This window comes from Dryobates pubescens, chromosome 10 (assembly GCF_014839835.1).
Source record: "Dryobates pubescens isolate bDryPub1 chromosome 10, bDryPub1.pri, whole genome shotgun sequence".
Lineage (NCBI taxonomy): Eukaryota > Metazoa > Chordata > Aves > Piciformes > Picidae > Dryobates > Dryobates pubescens.
Genome location: NC_071621.1, coordinates 26,770,445 through 26,784,882, shown reverse-complemented (window position 1 = coordinate 26,784,882; position 14,438 = coordinate 26,770,445). Strand labels below are relative to the sequence as shown.

Here is a 14,438-nt window from a genome sequence, read left to right as displayed (position 1 = left end):
CATCTCCAGGGATGAGGCCTCAATCACATCCCTGGGCAACCTGTTCCAGTATTTTGCCACTCTTGCTGTAAAGAGCTTCAGATCTTCTTCCTTATGTCCAACGTAAATCCACCCTGCTCCAGTTTAAAACCACTGCCCTTCATCCTATTGCTACAAGTCCTTCTAAAGAGTCCTTCCCCAGCCTTCCTATAAGTCCATTTCAGCTACTGAAATGTAGCTTTATCCTCTCCAGGCTGAATGGCCCAAATTCTTTCAGCCTGTCTTCATATAGAGTTGGTCCAGCCCTCTTATCATCTTTGTGGTCCTCCTCTTCACACACTCACTCAAGCAGGTCCATGTATCTCTTAGTTTGGGAGCCCCAGAGCTGAACATGGTACTCCAGGTGAGGTCTTCTCATATGACAGTGCTGCAAATTAACAGCACAGGTGTGTGCAGTGGGTGGGGAACTGGCTGACAGGCTATACCCACAGGGTGGTCATAAACAGCTTTCTCAAACTGGCAGCCAGTCACAAGTGGGGTCCCTCAGGGAACAATCTTGGGTCCAACACCGTTTAGTATCTCCTTAAGTGATCTGGATGTTGGGTTCAAGAGCACCCTGATGAAGTTTGCAGATGACACCAAAGTGAGTGGGGAGGTTTACACGCCAGAAGGGAGAGCCACCCTCCAGGAATACCTGGATAGGCAGAATGAGTGGGCTAGCAAGAACCTTATCAAGTTCAACAGGGAAAAATGTAGGGTGTTGCATCTGGGAATATATATAACCCAGGAGTGCAGCTCAGACAGGAATACATCTGGCTGAAGAGCAGCCCTGTGGAAAGGGACCTGGAGGACACTGTGCCTCAGTGGGAAAGAAAGCCAACGGGATGCTGAGCTGCATCAGTAAAGGGCATCACCAGAGATAAAGAACTCATTGTCTCACACTACTCAGTGCTTTTCAGGCCCACTTGGAGTACTGCATTCAGTTTGGGTCCCTGCTGTACAAAAAGGAAGTGGACAGGCTGGAAAGTGCCCAGAGAAGGGCCAGAAGAATGACCAGAGGACTAGAAGACCTATCATATGAGGAAAGGCTGAGAGAACTAGGTTTGTTCAGCCTTGAGAACAGAAGGCTTAGGGGAGGTGTTGTTACCACCTATCAGTACATAAAGGGTGGCTACCAAGAAGATGGAGACTCCCTTTTTACAAGGAGTCACATGGAACAGAACTTTGCAAAGCTAGTCTACTTTGGAAAACAAGCTTTTTTGACATTATGTTATATATAGTTCTGAAGTACTTCTATGATGTACTTCGTAGTTTTCTGGCAAATTTCCTGGTGACAGGAGGGAAAACAGGAGTAATTGTGTCAGAATGAATACAAAAGCTGAGTGCTCACTCAGTGCAGACTGGGGCACAACTGGTTGAAAGCATATGCTGGGAAAGCACCTGAATATCTACTGAAAAGTAGCATCTTAAGTATTTGAGTTTGTGCCCCACACACTGGTTCATAAGCTGTCATTATAACTGAGCAAAACCCAAGATTTGTCAACTAACATATTCAAACAACGACAGTTTTACTGTCTTCTCTATCTCCCTGTCTTCCTAACAAAGGAAGAGGTACAGATTTCACTGTCACAGGAAGGAAGCAAACAGTTAAACCCAAACTCCTAGAGAGGATTTTCAAGAAATCTGAAACATTTTCAGAAATATTCCTTTCCATACTTCACCACAGTCCTTTGAAAGGCTTTTTGTGCTTGCTAGAAAATTCTCAGGCTTGGTTACACTGATAGGTGAGCTTCCACTTTCAGTTTTCAAACCAAGAAGACAAAGCATATGACTTTTAAAGAAACCTCCAATGACTTCATGGCTGTCATTTCTCTGAAGATGCACTAATGTTACATATCTTTGTCACACATTTGTCCATGATCCATCACTTTGGATTCGTCTACACTAACAAGATCATCTAAACTTGTCCACTTGTGTTGCAGTGCCGCTCTTGCTGCCAAAACATGCCAGAAGCATGCTTTTGGTTCTGTAAAGCAACAGAAGTATAATCTTGGTGCTTACCTCTCCTAACCAACTAGATGAGTGACTGACATAAAAGAATTTATACTCAATAGCAGTGGTTCAATTTAGTATCTACATTTTCTGTCCAGACTACCATTTTTCTGCAGTAAGTTTTGTGGTACATTTTACAATTATTTAAAAGAAATTACCATTTAAATGTTGGAAAAATAAAGAGGGGACCAAAAAAAATTAAAGAGGGGACCAAAAAAAATTAAAGAGGGGACAAAAAAAAAAATTAAAGAGGGGACCAAAAATAAAAAGGAAAAAAGAAGGAGGGAGTATCAAATAAAAGTATTTTGATTGCAATTTAGCAAAAGCAAGCCTCCAGGAACATCATTTTGGAGGACTCTGGAAATTTGTTCAACTAAATCTGTGAAGACAAGTTGTAGAAGGGACAGGAAAAAGGTCTCATGGTTGAGCCTAAATTAGCATCTCCAAATTTTACTAGCAGAACACGCCCTCTTAAGAGAGCTATCATTAAATGTGTATTATTACTTAATCTTTTAATTATGGAATATGTGCTGTAATTGAGTTGATATGCTGCAGATGATTCCACACCAGTCTCACTCACCGCTGAGGGAGAAGTCTGTCATTGGCTAGGTAGCCTAGTTTATGTATCTCCTTACTGTAGTCTCCATACTTGGACTGGACAGCGTAAGAAGCCAGAAGAACTGCAGTTTCCGGTGGGCAATATATTTCATCATTTAGGATCGCTTCTTTGACTTGCAGGAAGAAAAGTCTCTGAGTTATTTCCTGAATTAGTTCTTCTGATACATCCTCTGGGAAAAACTTGGCCCTGAACTTAAACTGCAAAGGGTTTTCTTTCCTTACGTCTTGCTGTGTTACCTGAGGAAGAGCAATACATTAAAAAAGCACTCGATGGTATATTAAATGTAACTAGCTCAGTAACAAAGTCTTTAGCTCCTCTGCGCTGAAATCCACCCTTTCCTGACAAGCCAACTGCAGACAGAACTCATTAAAGGCTCCCATGGCACTGAGTCAAGTCCACCTATTTGGGTAAACTTTGAAATACTTCTCAATGACTTTTTTTGCAGGCTTGTGTTGTCTTTATCACAAAAACCCAGGAAAAGAGAAAGTTGTCATACATACTAAAAAAACTACAGCTAAATGCAAGGATGATCTGCAGGAAGTAACAAATTAGGCTCTAACAAAGGTTTTTAGCAAGGATTCAAGTGCATTTCTTCAATGTAAGTGTAAAGTTGGAATCTTTTTGAAGTCTTTGAACTATTGAATTAAACACATGGGCTTTGTTCCGTGCAAAAGTACAAAATGCCACTAACCATATTATTTTTGTGGAGCAGATAAGCATTATGATCATGAAGTCTGTAAAAAGATCAGGTGTAGTCATCCTAAGTTCTGTCTGCTTCAAAGTTCAAACAAAAGTGCTTGGTATGTAGAATTTTCCCTACCATTCAGGCTCAGCTTTCAGCACTAATTATGGCTAAAGCAAAAATATGCTATTTTTAACATCAAATTAAACTATTTTTAACATCAAATAATACAGTGATTGGTAGAAAGTACATCCACAATAAAATAAATCTCCCATCCAAACTCCCCAAGCACTTTATTACACGTTTCATTTTATGTGTAAAGTAGCCCCTCTAGAACTTCTTGGTTACATGTAAGATAAGATGGTTGCTTGGCTTGTAGGGAGCATAAAAAAACCACCCCTGTAAATACAATACAACCATTTAATTGTGTGAGGCAGCACAAGTATTTTATTCAACAGGCCAGTCACTAGTGGTGTGCCCCAAGGATCAGTGCTGGGCCCTATGCTCTTTAACATCTTTATTGATGATCTGGATGAGGGCATTGAGTCCATCATCAGTAAATTTGCTGACGACACCAAGCTGGGGGCAGGAGTTGATCTGCTGGAGGGTAGAGAGGCTCTGCAGAGGGACCTCAACAGGCTGGACAGATGGGCAGAGTCCAACGGCATGAGATTGAACACATCCAAGTGCCAGGTTCTGCACATTGGCCACAACCCCATGCAGTGCTACAGGCTGGGGTCAGAGTGGCTGGAGAACAGACAGGCAGAGAGGGACCTGGGGTACTGGTCGATGGTAGGCTGAACATGAGCCTGCAGTGTGCCCAGGCAGCCAAGAGGGCCAAGGGCATCCTGGCCTGCATCAGGAACAGTGTGGCCAGCAGGAGCAGGGAGGTCATTCTGCCCCTGTACACTGCACTGGTTAGGCCACACCTCCAGTACTGCATCCAGTTCTGGGTCCCTCAGTTTAGGAAGGAGGCTGACTTGCTGGAGCATGTCCAGAGAAGGGCAACAAAGTTGGGGAGGGGCTTGGAACACAAGCCCTATGAGGAGAGGCAGAGGGAGCTGGGGTTGATTAGCCTGGAGTGACCTTATTGTTCTCTACAGCTACCTGAAGGGAGGCTGTAGACAGGCAGATGTTGGTCTCTTCTCCCAGGCAGCCAGTACCAGAACAAGAGGACACAGTCTCAGGCTGCACCAGGGGAGGTTTAGGCTGGAGGTTAGGAAGAAGTTCTATACAGAGAGAGTGATTCGCCATTGGAATGGGCTGCCTGGGGAGGTGGTGGAGTCACCATCACTGGAGGTGACTTGATGGGGTGCTTGGTGCCATGGGTTAGTTGTTTAGGTGGTGTTGGATTGGTTGATGGGTTGGACGCAATGATCTTGAAGGTCTCTTCCAACCTGGTTTATTCTATTCTATTTCAGATGTCAGTTTTAAAAAGTTTTGCATTATTGTCCACCTGATTCTTACTTATATACACAATATTTCACTTTAATGTCACCAGTAAACAATTAGTTGTGTTCTGGCCACTTATAAAGCCACATCTATACTGCAATGTATCAGATCTTGCCTGTGTTTACTGCAAATATTTAAATAGCAACTGACATGTTAAAGCCAGTGTATGATGATGCATTTAACAATCAAATGTTACAAGTTTTGTGTTGTTTTTTTAAAAGAAAAAAAAAACAAAAAAGAACAAACCCAACCAAACCCAAAGTCCCCCACACTTAACTGCCTTGGTCAAAATGAAAGAAATTAGCACATTCTTGATGTTCCTGAACTGCAGCATCAATTTAACTAGGTAAATACTCTCATAGAGCAATGCCTTCTGCATTTTTTGCAAATGATGTACCAAATCCTGTAGTCTCCAACCACTGGAGGCAAGTCATTAAGGCTAAAAATCTACCTGCAGCACTACAACATTTATGGCATATAAAACAAGACATAAGAAATTTCAGGAAACATCTTTGGTGGTTAGCAGGTTTAACTTGCTGGGTTTACCACAGAGAAGGAAAGATTGTACAAGTGCAGGCAGTGGGACCTGCTCCTAAAATTTACCTCCTAATACTGAAGATTAAAAAGGCAGCATTAAGTCAGTCAAATTTGGAAAAAACTTTTAGTCCTAAACTGTGCCATCAATAACCTGACAGTCAACATTGAAAGTGACCACTCAAATTCATAAATACTATTCAAAGTAAAATGACCGGGCTCCCAATAGCTGGGAAATACAAGGTGCTTGGTGCTATTGGGGAAAAGCAAACCAAAAGTGATAGAATAGACCAGACCAGGTTGGAAGAGACCTTCAAGATCGTGTCCAACCCATCATCCAGCAATATCTAATCAACTAAACCATGGCACCAAGCACCCCATCCAGTATCCTCCTAAACACCTCCAGTGATGGTGACTCCACCACCTCCCCAGGCAGCCCATTCCAACAGGCAATCACTTTCTCTATGAAGAATTTCTTCCTAGCGTCCAGCCTAAACCTCCCCTGGTGCAGCTTGAGACTGTGTCCTCTTGTTCTGCTGCTGGTTGCTTCAGAGAAGAGACCAACATCCACCTGGCTACAACCTCCCTTAAGGTAGTTGTGGAGAGCAAGAAGGTCACCCCTGAGTTTCCTCTTCTCCAGGCTAAGCAACCCCAGCTCCCTCAGCCTCTCCTCATAGGGCTTGTGTTCCAAACCCTTCACCAACTTCGTTGCCCTTCCTACAATCCACCTGACAGATACCTAAACACAAGTTTAGAAGCCTATTGTTGGTGCTTTGTTTACAGAGCTATGGTTGTATACATGCAAATTCCCCAAAGCCTAATATCTCACACACACTGACTTTTATAAAACCTTCATTCTATTATATTTTGCTACATGAAAGTAGGATAATTATATGAATTATATGCATGCATCACCATGGTACTGGAAATACAGGAAAGGGTATCTTCTCAAACTCAAGATGGATGCAGCTTTGCATACTCTTTTATAACTAACCAAACTCAAAACTGTGCTTTGTCACTTAAAGCAAATAGAAAACAACCTTTCATTCAAATTTGAAGCCAGCTATTCCTCATCTACAACATTAAAGCAGCAAGCCTTATAAAATCATATTTCAACCTGTAAACTTGTTGAAATATTAGGGAATTGTTACCTTTTTATTTAGCTTCAGCCAGGTTGAGTAGCCTTTGCTGTCCACATACTGCAGCCCAAAAAACCAGACTTCACGAAGACCAACAGTTTTCACCACCTGAAGATAAATGATCCATAACCATTAACAATTGCTACAACAGGATTGGGGTTTTTATATGGTATTTAAGCTACAGAAACCACCTCAAAAGGAAATGCAATCAAGCTTCCCAAGAACCAAAAAACTTACAAGAGTAGCAAAATATCATTTATCAGGAAAGCATTCACCTCAGAGCTATAAATAAGCTCATACACCATGTTGCCAAACTACCAACTGGAGCCTGCTGCTAACTGTGTACATCAAACAGGAATACAAACAGGACCCTGCTATTTGAAAGCACAGCTGGGAAGTGATCTGCAGACCCACGATGAAGGCCACATCAACAGAAGACAGCTGGTGAAACTACAGTAAAGAATAACACTTGTGGACAAGTGTGAGGTAATGAGGATGAACCACCTCCTTCAAATATTTTCGAGGTGCTCCAAGAGTTAAAAAGGATAGGGATGAAGTAGCTAACAAACCATGCATGGATTTCCTGCAAGATTTCTGATCACCAAAGGCTACTAAAGAAATAAAACTGTCCTTGAATAGAGGGAAAATGTGGATGTACTAGTTAAAAAAGAAAGAAAGGAAAAAAAACCCAAACAACCTGTTTTCAGAACAGACTTGTGGTGTAACCACTAGGGAAGTCCCCTAGGATTTCATGTGATCTGCAGAACAGGAATGGCACTGATATGACAACATCTGCTGTAGAAAGCTTTCCATAAAGATCTGTGCATGGACAGTAAAAAGGAAGATGAAACTCGATGAAAGATAAACGTTAAGTACTAGAGACAACAGTTTTAATTATGTGAACAAAATTCTCATTGTAAAGTTAAAAAACAACAAAGCTGTTATGGTAATGATCTCATCCATGGTGTTCCCAGGTCTCTAATACTACATAAGGACTGGTCACATTGACTTTAAAGAGGATGCTGCAGGACTGGAGACGTTTCAGAAACGTTGCAAAGAACGATCAGTGACAGAATGTTTTCTGCATAGCTAAGGCAACAACTAAGGCTACTGACAGAGAAACAAGGGAAAATACAGCGTAGGTCTATAAAACTTGCATGACACGTAGAGGGGAAAATAGAGAATGATTATTCATTATTTCTCACAATGTAAGAATTAAGATAATCAGCCAAAATCATTTGATAGCAGGTTAAAAAAACCACCAACAAACCAAACACAAAAGAAGCACTTTTACTACACAGATTATAATGAAACTGTGGAACTATCTGACAAGCCTTTTGCACAGTAGAAGTACATATGGGTTCAGTAAGCAGTTAAGCAGAAAGGTCCAGCAAAGATTATTTAAAAACTGTAAACTCTGGCTCCAAAAGATGCAGTATGGCAGTACTTACATATGTTCTCAGGTTGGACTGTGCTGGCAAGCTGGTTTACTGAAGGCTGTTTTATGGGAGCATTCAGATGCAAGTGAAGCAAATAGAATTTTACACATAGATCCTCCTCCATTTTAAAGTAGTACTATCGGGTTGCAAAATCAAGATTTTGAAAATTAGAAAGTGACACAAGATAGCTGTGCAAACTTACTTCTGATGCCTTGCACATTTGTATTCTCATTTCAAAAATCATTCAGCTGTGCACTTCTCCTCCTCCTCCACCCTTTCACTCTCAAGCTCCAAAACACACAGGATGGACAATGTTCGCAGATCCAACCCGACTGCTTTAGCAAGCGGTTACTTTTTTCCCCTAGAACTCCTACATCATTTACTTTACAACAGAAGAAATGTAAAGCACAAGTTTATGTTGCCAGTATGGTTCTGAGTAACATTCCATTTTGTATCCCAAATCAGAAACTTCAGACCTGCTGCTTCTTGTGGCCTCCTATATGATGCTGACCAAACTACTTAAAACCTTATGAGATGACTTAAAATGCTCTTTACTTTAGAATAGAATAAACCGGGTTGGAAGAGACCTTCAAGATCATCACATCTGTCCAAGGTGAGCCTCTGTACCTGATCAGCTCTCTGGGCTGCAAAAGCTCAGTAGGAACTGCTGATGCTCAACAGCTTTGCCCATAAGGCACAAAGAGACAAGTGCTTATGCTCATGTCAAAACATCTTTCTGTCACCTGCTAACTACAGCCCTTCAACTGAGATGCACATTACTACAGACAACTTGTCTACTACAATACAGTTATACATGCTTGCAAATCAACACTAGAAACAGCTTTCACATTAGCTTGCATTATTTCAGACTCCATAAATAAGAGAACAACATCATCTGTCACTGCCTCAGCTCAAAGGAAAGAGAATTTTTCTGAAACTTTCTACCAAGGTAATATGAGTGCTTAAGCACCACAGTAGTTGGCTATGAAAAATAAGTACAGATGAAGAAATTGACAAGTTTGGTTCTGCTCAAGTGATTCATTAAATGGCTTCAGGCGTGTTTTCATCAAATCTGTAAAACCCTTTTATCCACCATCACTTAGAACATGACTACTGATAGGCAATAACTTTCTGGAGAAGAAAAGCAAACAGAACAATATACATGTTTTTGCAAATCAAATCATAGAAAGCCTAGCAAGAATTTCAGTGAGTCAGCTTCCAAAACATCCTAAGAGAGGCTTCTGAGATATTGGGATAATACAGTGGAATGTAACTGTAAATCAAGGAGAGAACACTGCCATTCAGAAAGAATGGCAACTACAGCAAATCACAAGGTACTGATACTCAGTACTAACACCAAACATGTTTTGATGAAAGCACCAAAACACAAACAACCTCCATCATTACCACAAGTGTGTGGAAACATACCCAGCACAGGGTTCTTCCTCTTCTAGGAAGGTGTTAAATGATTGATTAAAAGAAGGAAAGATCCTCTCTTGCCCTAACAGGATAGGCAGAAGGACTAATGGTAAGTGTAAAGACACTTTCCAAAGTACAGGTAATTTATTTTAAAAAAATAGATTTGTGCAATAAATAAGAACTTAATACTGACTTTCACAGTGCAAAAAAGAAAGCCACAGACATGGGATGCTGAATTCTTGTCTGCTAGCAGATGAGGATGATGAACAGACACACAGAACGGGAAACAAATCAACAACTCCAAAAAACCCCAATTAAAAGCTTAATAAAAAAAGAGAGAGAAAGGAAAAAGAAAAGGACAAGCTGTTCACCAAAACCACAAAGGAGCACTAGACAATAGCTAAATTCATGAACTGGTTACTCTCTAAAAGAAACAGCCAGCCTACTGCCATATCCACCACTTCTGCATAAACTTTGAAGGGAAATCCTCTCTATAACATTGCTATTCAATTATCTTTTAGAGAAACAGCAGGACTTCCACTTGAAAATTTCAGGCTGGTTTTGCAGTACAGTTCAGTTCTTGATGCTACTCTGAGGAACTCGCATATGAATTTAAGGTCAGGCTGAAAATGCTTCTTTCCGCACCCACAGCTATACTGGTTGATTTTGCTTGACATAACAGCTTTTCCATTTAAACCTCCAGGAGCTGATTGTAAAAGCTGGTGAGATGTCAAACACCACTCAGTGAATTGAGGAACAAAGCCGAAGAGAGCATGAAGAAGAATTCGGAGCTGTATCTTTGTTCTCGGTTTGTGAGTGTCCCAGTTTGTATGAACCTGATTACCTGGGCACGAGACGTTACACAGCTGAATGCTACCCCACCCAATACTGGGTGGCAGAAGATAGCAAAGGTTGGCAACAGGCAAGGAACAGTTTGAGGCTTCTGTGCCACAGAATACTGTAAGGTATTTTTTGATGGTGATGTAGTTACATATAAAGGAGGACAGCCCCCTTCCTTCAAGAAGTCTTTACTGGAGTCATTAAGCCTATTCCTATGCAGAGGCTGAAGTTATACTGCAACTGATGTCAGAGAAAGAGTAAGACATTCATTTCAAACCAAAAAGAGTAAATGAACTTTTGTTCACCTAAAATAAAAAGCTGTGTTACCAACCAATAAGCATTTTCCACCCTTCAGTATATACACCAGGACATTCAATTGTCTCTTAAAGGTCAACTAAAAGCTTAAGAGCTCAGTGTGTTACTTTCTCTTAATACCCATCTTTACATACTTTAAGCATCTATACTGGAGTGGTCAGAAACAAACTGGGTTTGGAGAGCAATTCTGAATATTTATGCATTTTTAACTACATGCATGCATCTTGGATCTAGAACATGCATTTACTGGTTTCTCAAGGAAAAACAAAACTTCACTGACGAGACTCTGTTCTTAACATTCTCCAGAGTGCTCCACAATGTAGATCAAAAACTGCTTCGAGATTCTGATGGCTAACATCACATGAAACAAATGTGAGAATAACCCTAAGAAATGAAACATTTAGCCTGTTGGATTGTGTACAACAGTGACAGTGTCAAGGGAGAACGTGTAGTTCTGGTGGGTCTGCAATCCATAAGCACATTAAAGCCATCTTTTTCAGTTTTTCACTTAGCTTTATTGTCCTGCTTTTTAAAATTCAAATTTCAAACTGGATCACAGGATAACATTACTTTTTTAACATTCAGGAAATTTAAAAATTATCTACAGTTTGTGTTGGTGGGGGGGGGTGGGGAAGTAAAGACATTAGCTTTCCTTAATGAAATTTTATTGTTGTATTCCTTATTGAATAGTGAAGGCTACATAAATTTCTCATACACATAATGCTAACACTTATATTGCAGTTGCAACTATAATGTGATTAGACATTAAAAATACCATTAATTTCAAGGCAGTTCTACACATATGATTCATCTGAAACCTCACTGTTAACCTATTTACAGAGCTGTCTTTGAATTTAATATATTCCATGTGAAGTATCTAAGAACACAGTTTACATAATGTAAGGAAAAACACAATCTATATATGAGGACACTTCCACTTTCTCAAACTGTGCCTTAATATCCACAGCCACCTTATGAGCTTGTACACATACATACACAGAAACACACGTAAGTTACCTGATCAAATAGCTGCTTGCCTGTTGTGTTGGGCTGGATGGCAAATTCCAACTCTGCATCCATTGTGGTTACTCTGACATTGATCTACAGGAAATAAAGAAATATTTAAATCATGCTGTAACACTGTAATGCCACCATAGACTGTGATTAACCTGTAAGAACCACATGGTAAGTAAATTCAACAATTTCCATGGTCTTGTATACTCAGAACACAACAGTTATAAAAAAACCAGAAAGTTTGAATCTGAAAAAAAAAAATAAATCTCATCTTTCATTTAGTATAAAAGTATATTCAGGATAATATTTAACACTAGGTATGAAGGTCAAACCAGGGAACAAAGTTCAAAATCAATTTAATGGGACAGTAGATGTGACTACCGGACACAATCTCAGTGGGCTTCCAAAATGTGTGCAATGTAACACCACTCCTAGGGATACACCTACCATTTTAAAGTATTTATACTTGATAGCATAAAAAGACAAGCATCCTCTTGCCCTTGCCATTTCTAAAATTCTTAAGTTCAGGGGTCTTAAAGTATAGAGCTTGCACACCTCAGGACGGACTCACAGCAGATTCCACATCAGTGGAAAGAACAATGGAAGATAAGCTCCCCTGATTACTGATCTCATTCAATTCTTACTACAAGACTAAAAAGCACACCACTATTCAAAGAACCTCTTCCTTCCCCTGAAATAAAGGATCACTTCCCAAACAACTTCCAACAGCCACTGGTTTTATTTCTTCTAAAACAAGCCAAAATATTCCAGGAGTTATCTTGAAGCCTACCTTACTTGAAAGTACTACAGTCTGTTCCAATTTCTCTCCAACTGGTACACACATCAATGAGAATTTTCATGAAACAGAAAGTACTAAAAACACAGTACTGTGTTCTCACTGTTAGAATGGTCCTCCATTCCTACTGCCAGGATATCGAACTTAATCTCTCTTTAACGAATAGGAAGGTAAAGTGTTAAAGATCAAATCTACTCTGCTATAAATGTAAAAACTAGAAACATGAAACTTAAGGCACATAGATATAGCCTAATTTCTCTCTCACTACTATAAAGTATGGATCAGGAATAAATTAGGACTCGTGTTACAGGTTCCTACACTACTTGATCTATGCCTGCGTAAATCATTCCATTAACTATTTTCCCTAATTTTGCCACCAGGTGGAATACTTTGAGAAGTGAGAGTCCAGGACAGTCTCCACAAGACAGAACACAGAGAGGAGAGATGCAAAAAAACCAAAACCACAAGCTGCACAGAATTTTGTCTTCATGCAACAGATTAAGCTTGTTCACTCCTTTCTTCAGTGTCAAGGTAAACAACTTTGGGTGCGAGCTGAATGAACAAAAGTAGCAGGAGTCTAAGGACCTCCAGGTTATAGACCTGCAAACAAGGAAGATAGCAAGGGGGTAGTAAACTTTTTTTGTGTGTGCAACCACTGATAATAAACAAGAGTTGAAGGCCTTGCAGTAAAAGATAGTAAACTTTTATTGCAAAAAAATTAGAGAGAGTGTGTGTGTTTGGAAGAGGGAAAAAGAGAGGTTTTCTGTAGATTCTCTCACTTTGCCCACTTCAAGAGGAGAAAAGAATTGGACAGTTTCCAACAGAATAACCCATTTTAGGTGGTAGGTCTAACTCACTGACAGTTGCACTAGTTTAAGTGTGACAGGTTGCCCCTTAATTACAAGGGCTGGATTTTTATTTTTTAAGCAACTTTTTAATTTTAAAAATTAAGGCTGCTTTAGGGCAGCTACCACTAAGCAAGTTACAAAGAATAAAGCTAAAATGTCACTTTATTAAATGCCAAAGCACTGTTACGCAACAGCACCACTGCCAAAACAAGAAGCTCACAGAGCTACAAAGTACAGCAAGTTCAGCTAATTGCAGTGGACTTCTAGGGAGCCCAAGCAGAAACTTCTTAAATATCATAGAATCATAGTAAGGTTGGAGAAGACCTCAAAGATCAAGTCCAATCTGTCACCCAAGACTTCATGACTACTCCTAACAAATGTAATCCTCTACAAATGTAAGAATTATTCCCTGAAAGCCTATGTCTAAAATACTCTAATTTTACAAACAGTAAAATTATAATAAATGTAATACAGAAACAAATTAATCAGGGAATAGAATAGACCAGGTTGGAAGACACCTTCAAGAGCCTGCAGATTCTGTTCACTTCTGGATGTTACTGCCTCAAAACCTGAGTATAGTAAGGAATTGCCACCTATGGGATAGCTACAAATCCACATTAGGCACACCTGGTCACTTAAATGCTGGTCACAGTAACTGCTTAAGTCTTCAGTATGATTTTCTTTTCCTTCAAACTTCTGAGTAACAGATCACCCAGCTGCTAATTCATATTTACACTCTCAGGTCTACTAAGAAAATCACAAACTAAATGATAGCAATATTAAAAAATTACCTTTTATGCTATGAGTTACTGAAGATGAGACTTACAAAGTTAACTTTACTCTTTATCATTTTCCTTCTAAAGGCATTTGGACTGACAGATTTTTGGTATACAAATACCAGGCTTTTACAATCTTCTGTTATTTCACAGCTTCAGATATTTCTGGGCCTGAAAAACAAGATGGTTACTTTTGGGAAAACCCAAGAATGAGTCTAGGTGGTTTGCCCTAATCCAAATCTCCATCACACAGCACAGTCTCGACAAAAACCTCTGGTGTGAGATGCAGAGTCTGGGTAATAAAGGTATCCATCTACATGATAAGAATCATGGGGGAAGTTTCCACATTATAAATAAGTCTGGGAATTGAGGAAACGCAGGCAAAGTAAATTCAGCAACTGACCATCACGCCTATTGGGTGTCCAGCTACTTTGAAGTAAAGCTCCTGATTGGTGACAGGGGGAAATTATCTGAACCACAAAGTATGAAGACAGACACTAATCCAAACATTATTACTCCGAACCAACTTTACCA

At 39.9% G+C, this 14,438-nt stretch overlaps 1 protein-coding gene across 2 annotated transcripts in view; it reads right to left on the bottom strand.

Annotated features, from left to right (window-relative positions):
• RDX (radixin) overlaps positions 1-14,438 on the bottom strand; it is a 54,953-nt gene that overhangs the window by 23,785 nt on the left and 16,730 nt on the right. For both annotated transcript variants that reach the window (XM_054164587.1, XM_054164588.1), the window contains exons 3-5: positions 11,488-11,571; positions 6,470-6,565; positions 2,612-2,886 (exon numbers count right to left, since the gene is read on the bottom strand). In XM_054164587.1, the coding sequence (XP_054020562.1) occupies positions 2,612-2,886; positions 6,470-6,565; positions 11,488-11,571 (455 nt within the window). The remainder of the gene's footprint in view (positions 1-2,611; positions 2,887-6,469; positions 6,566-11,487; positions 11,572-14,438) is intronic.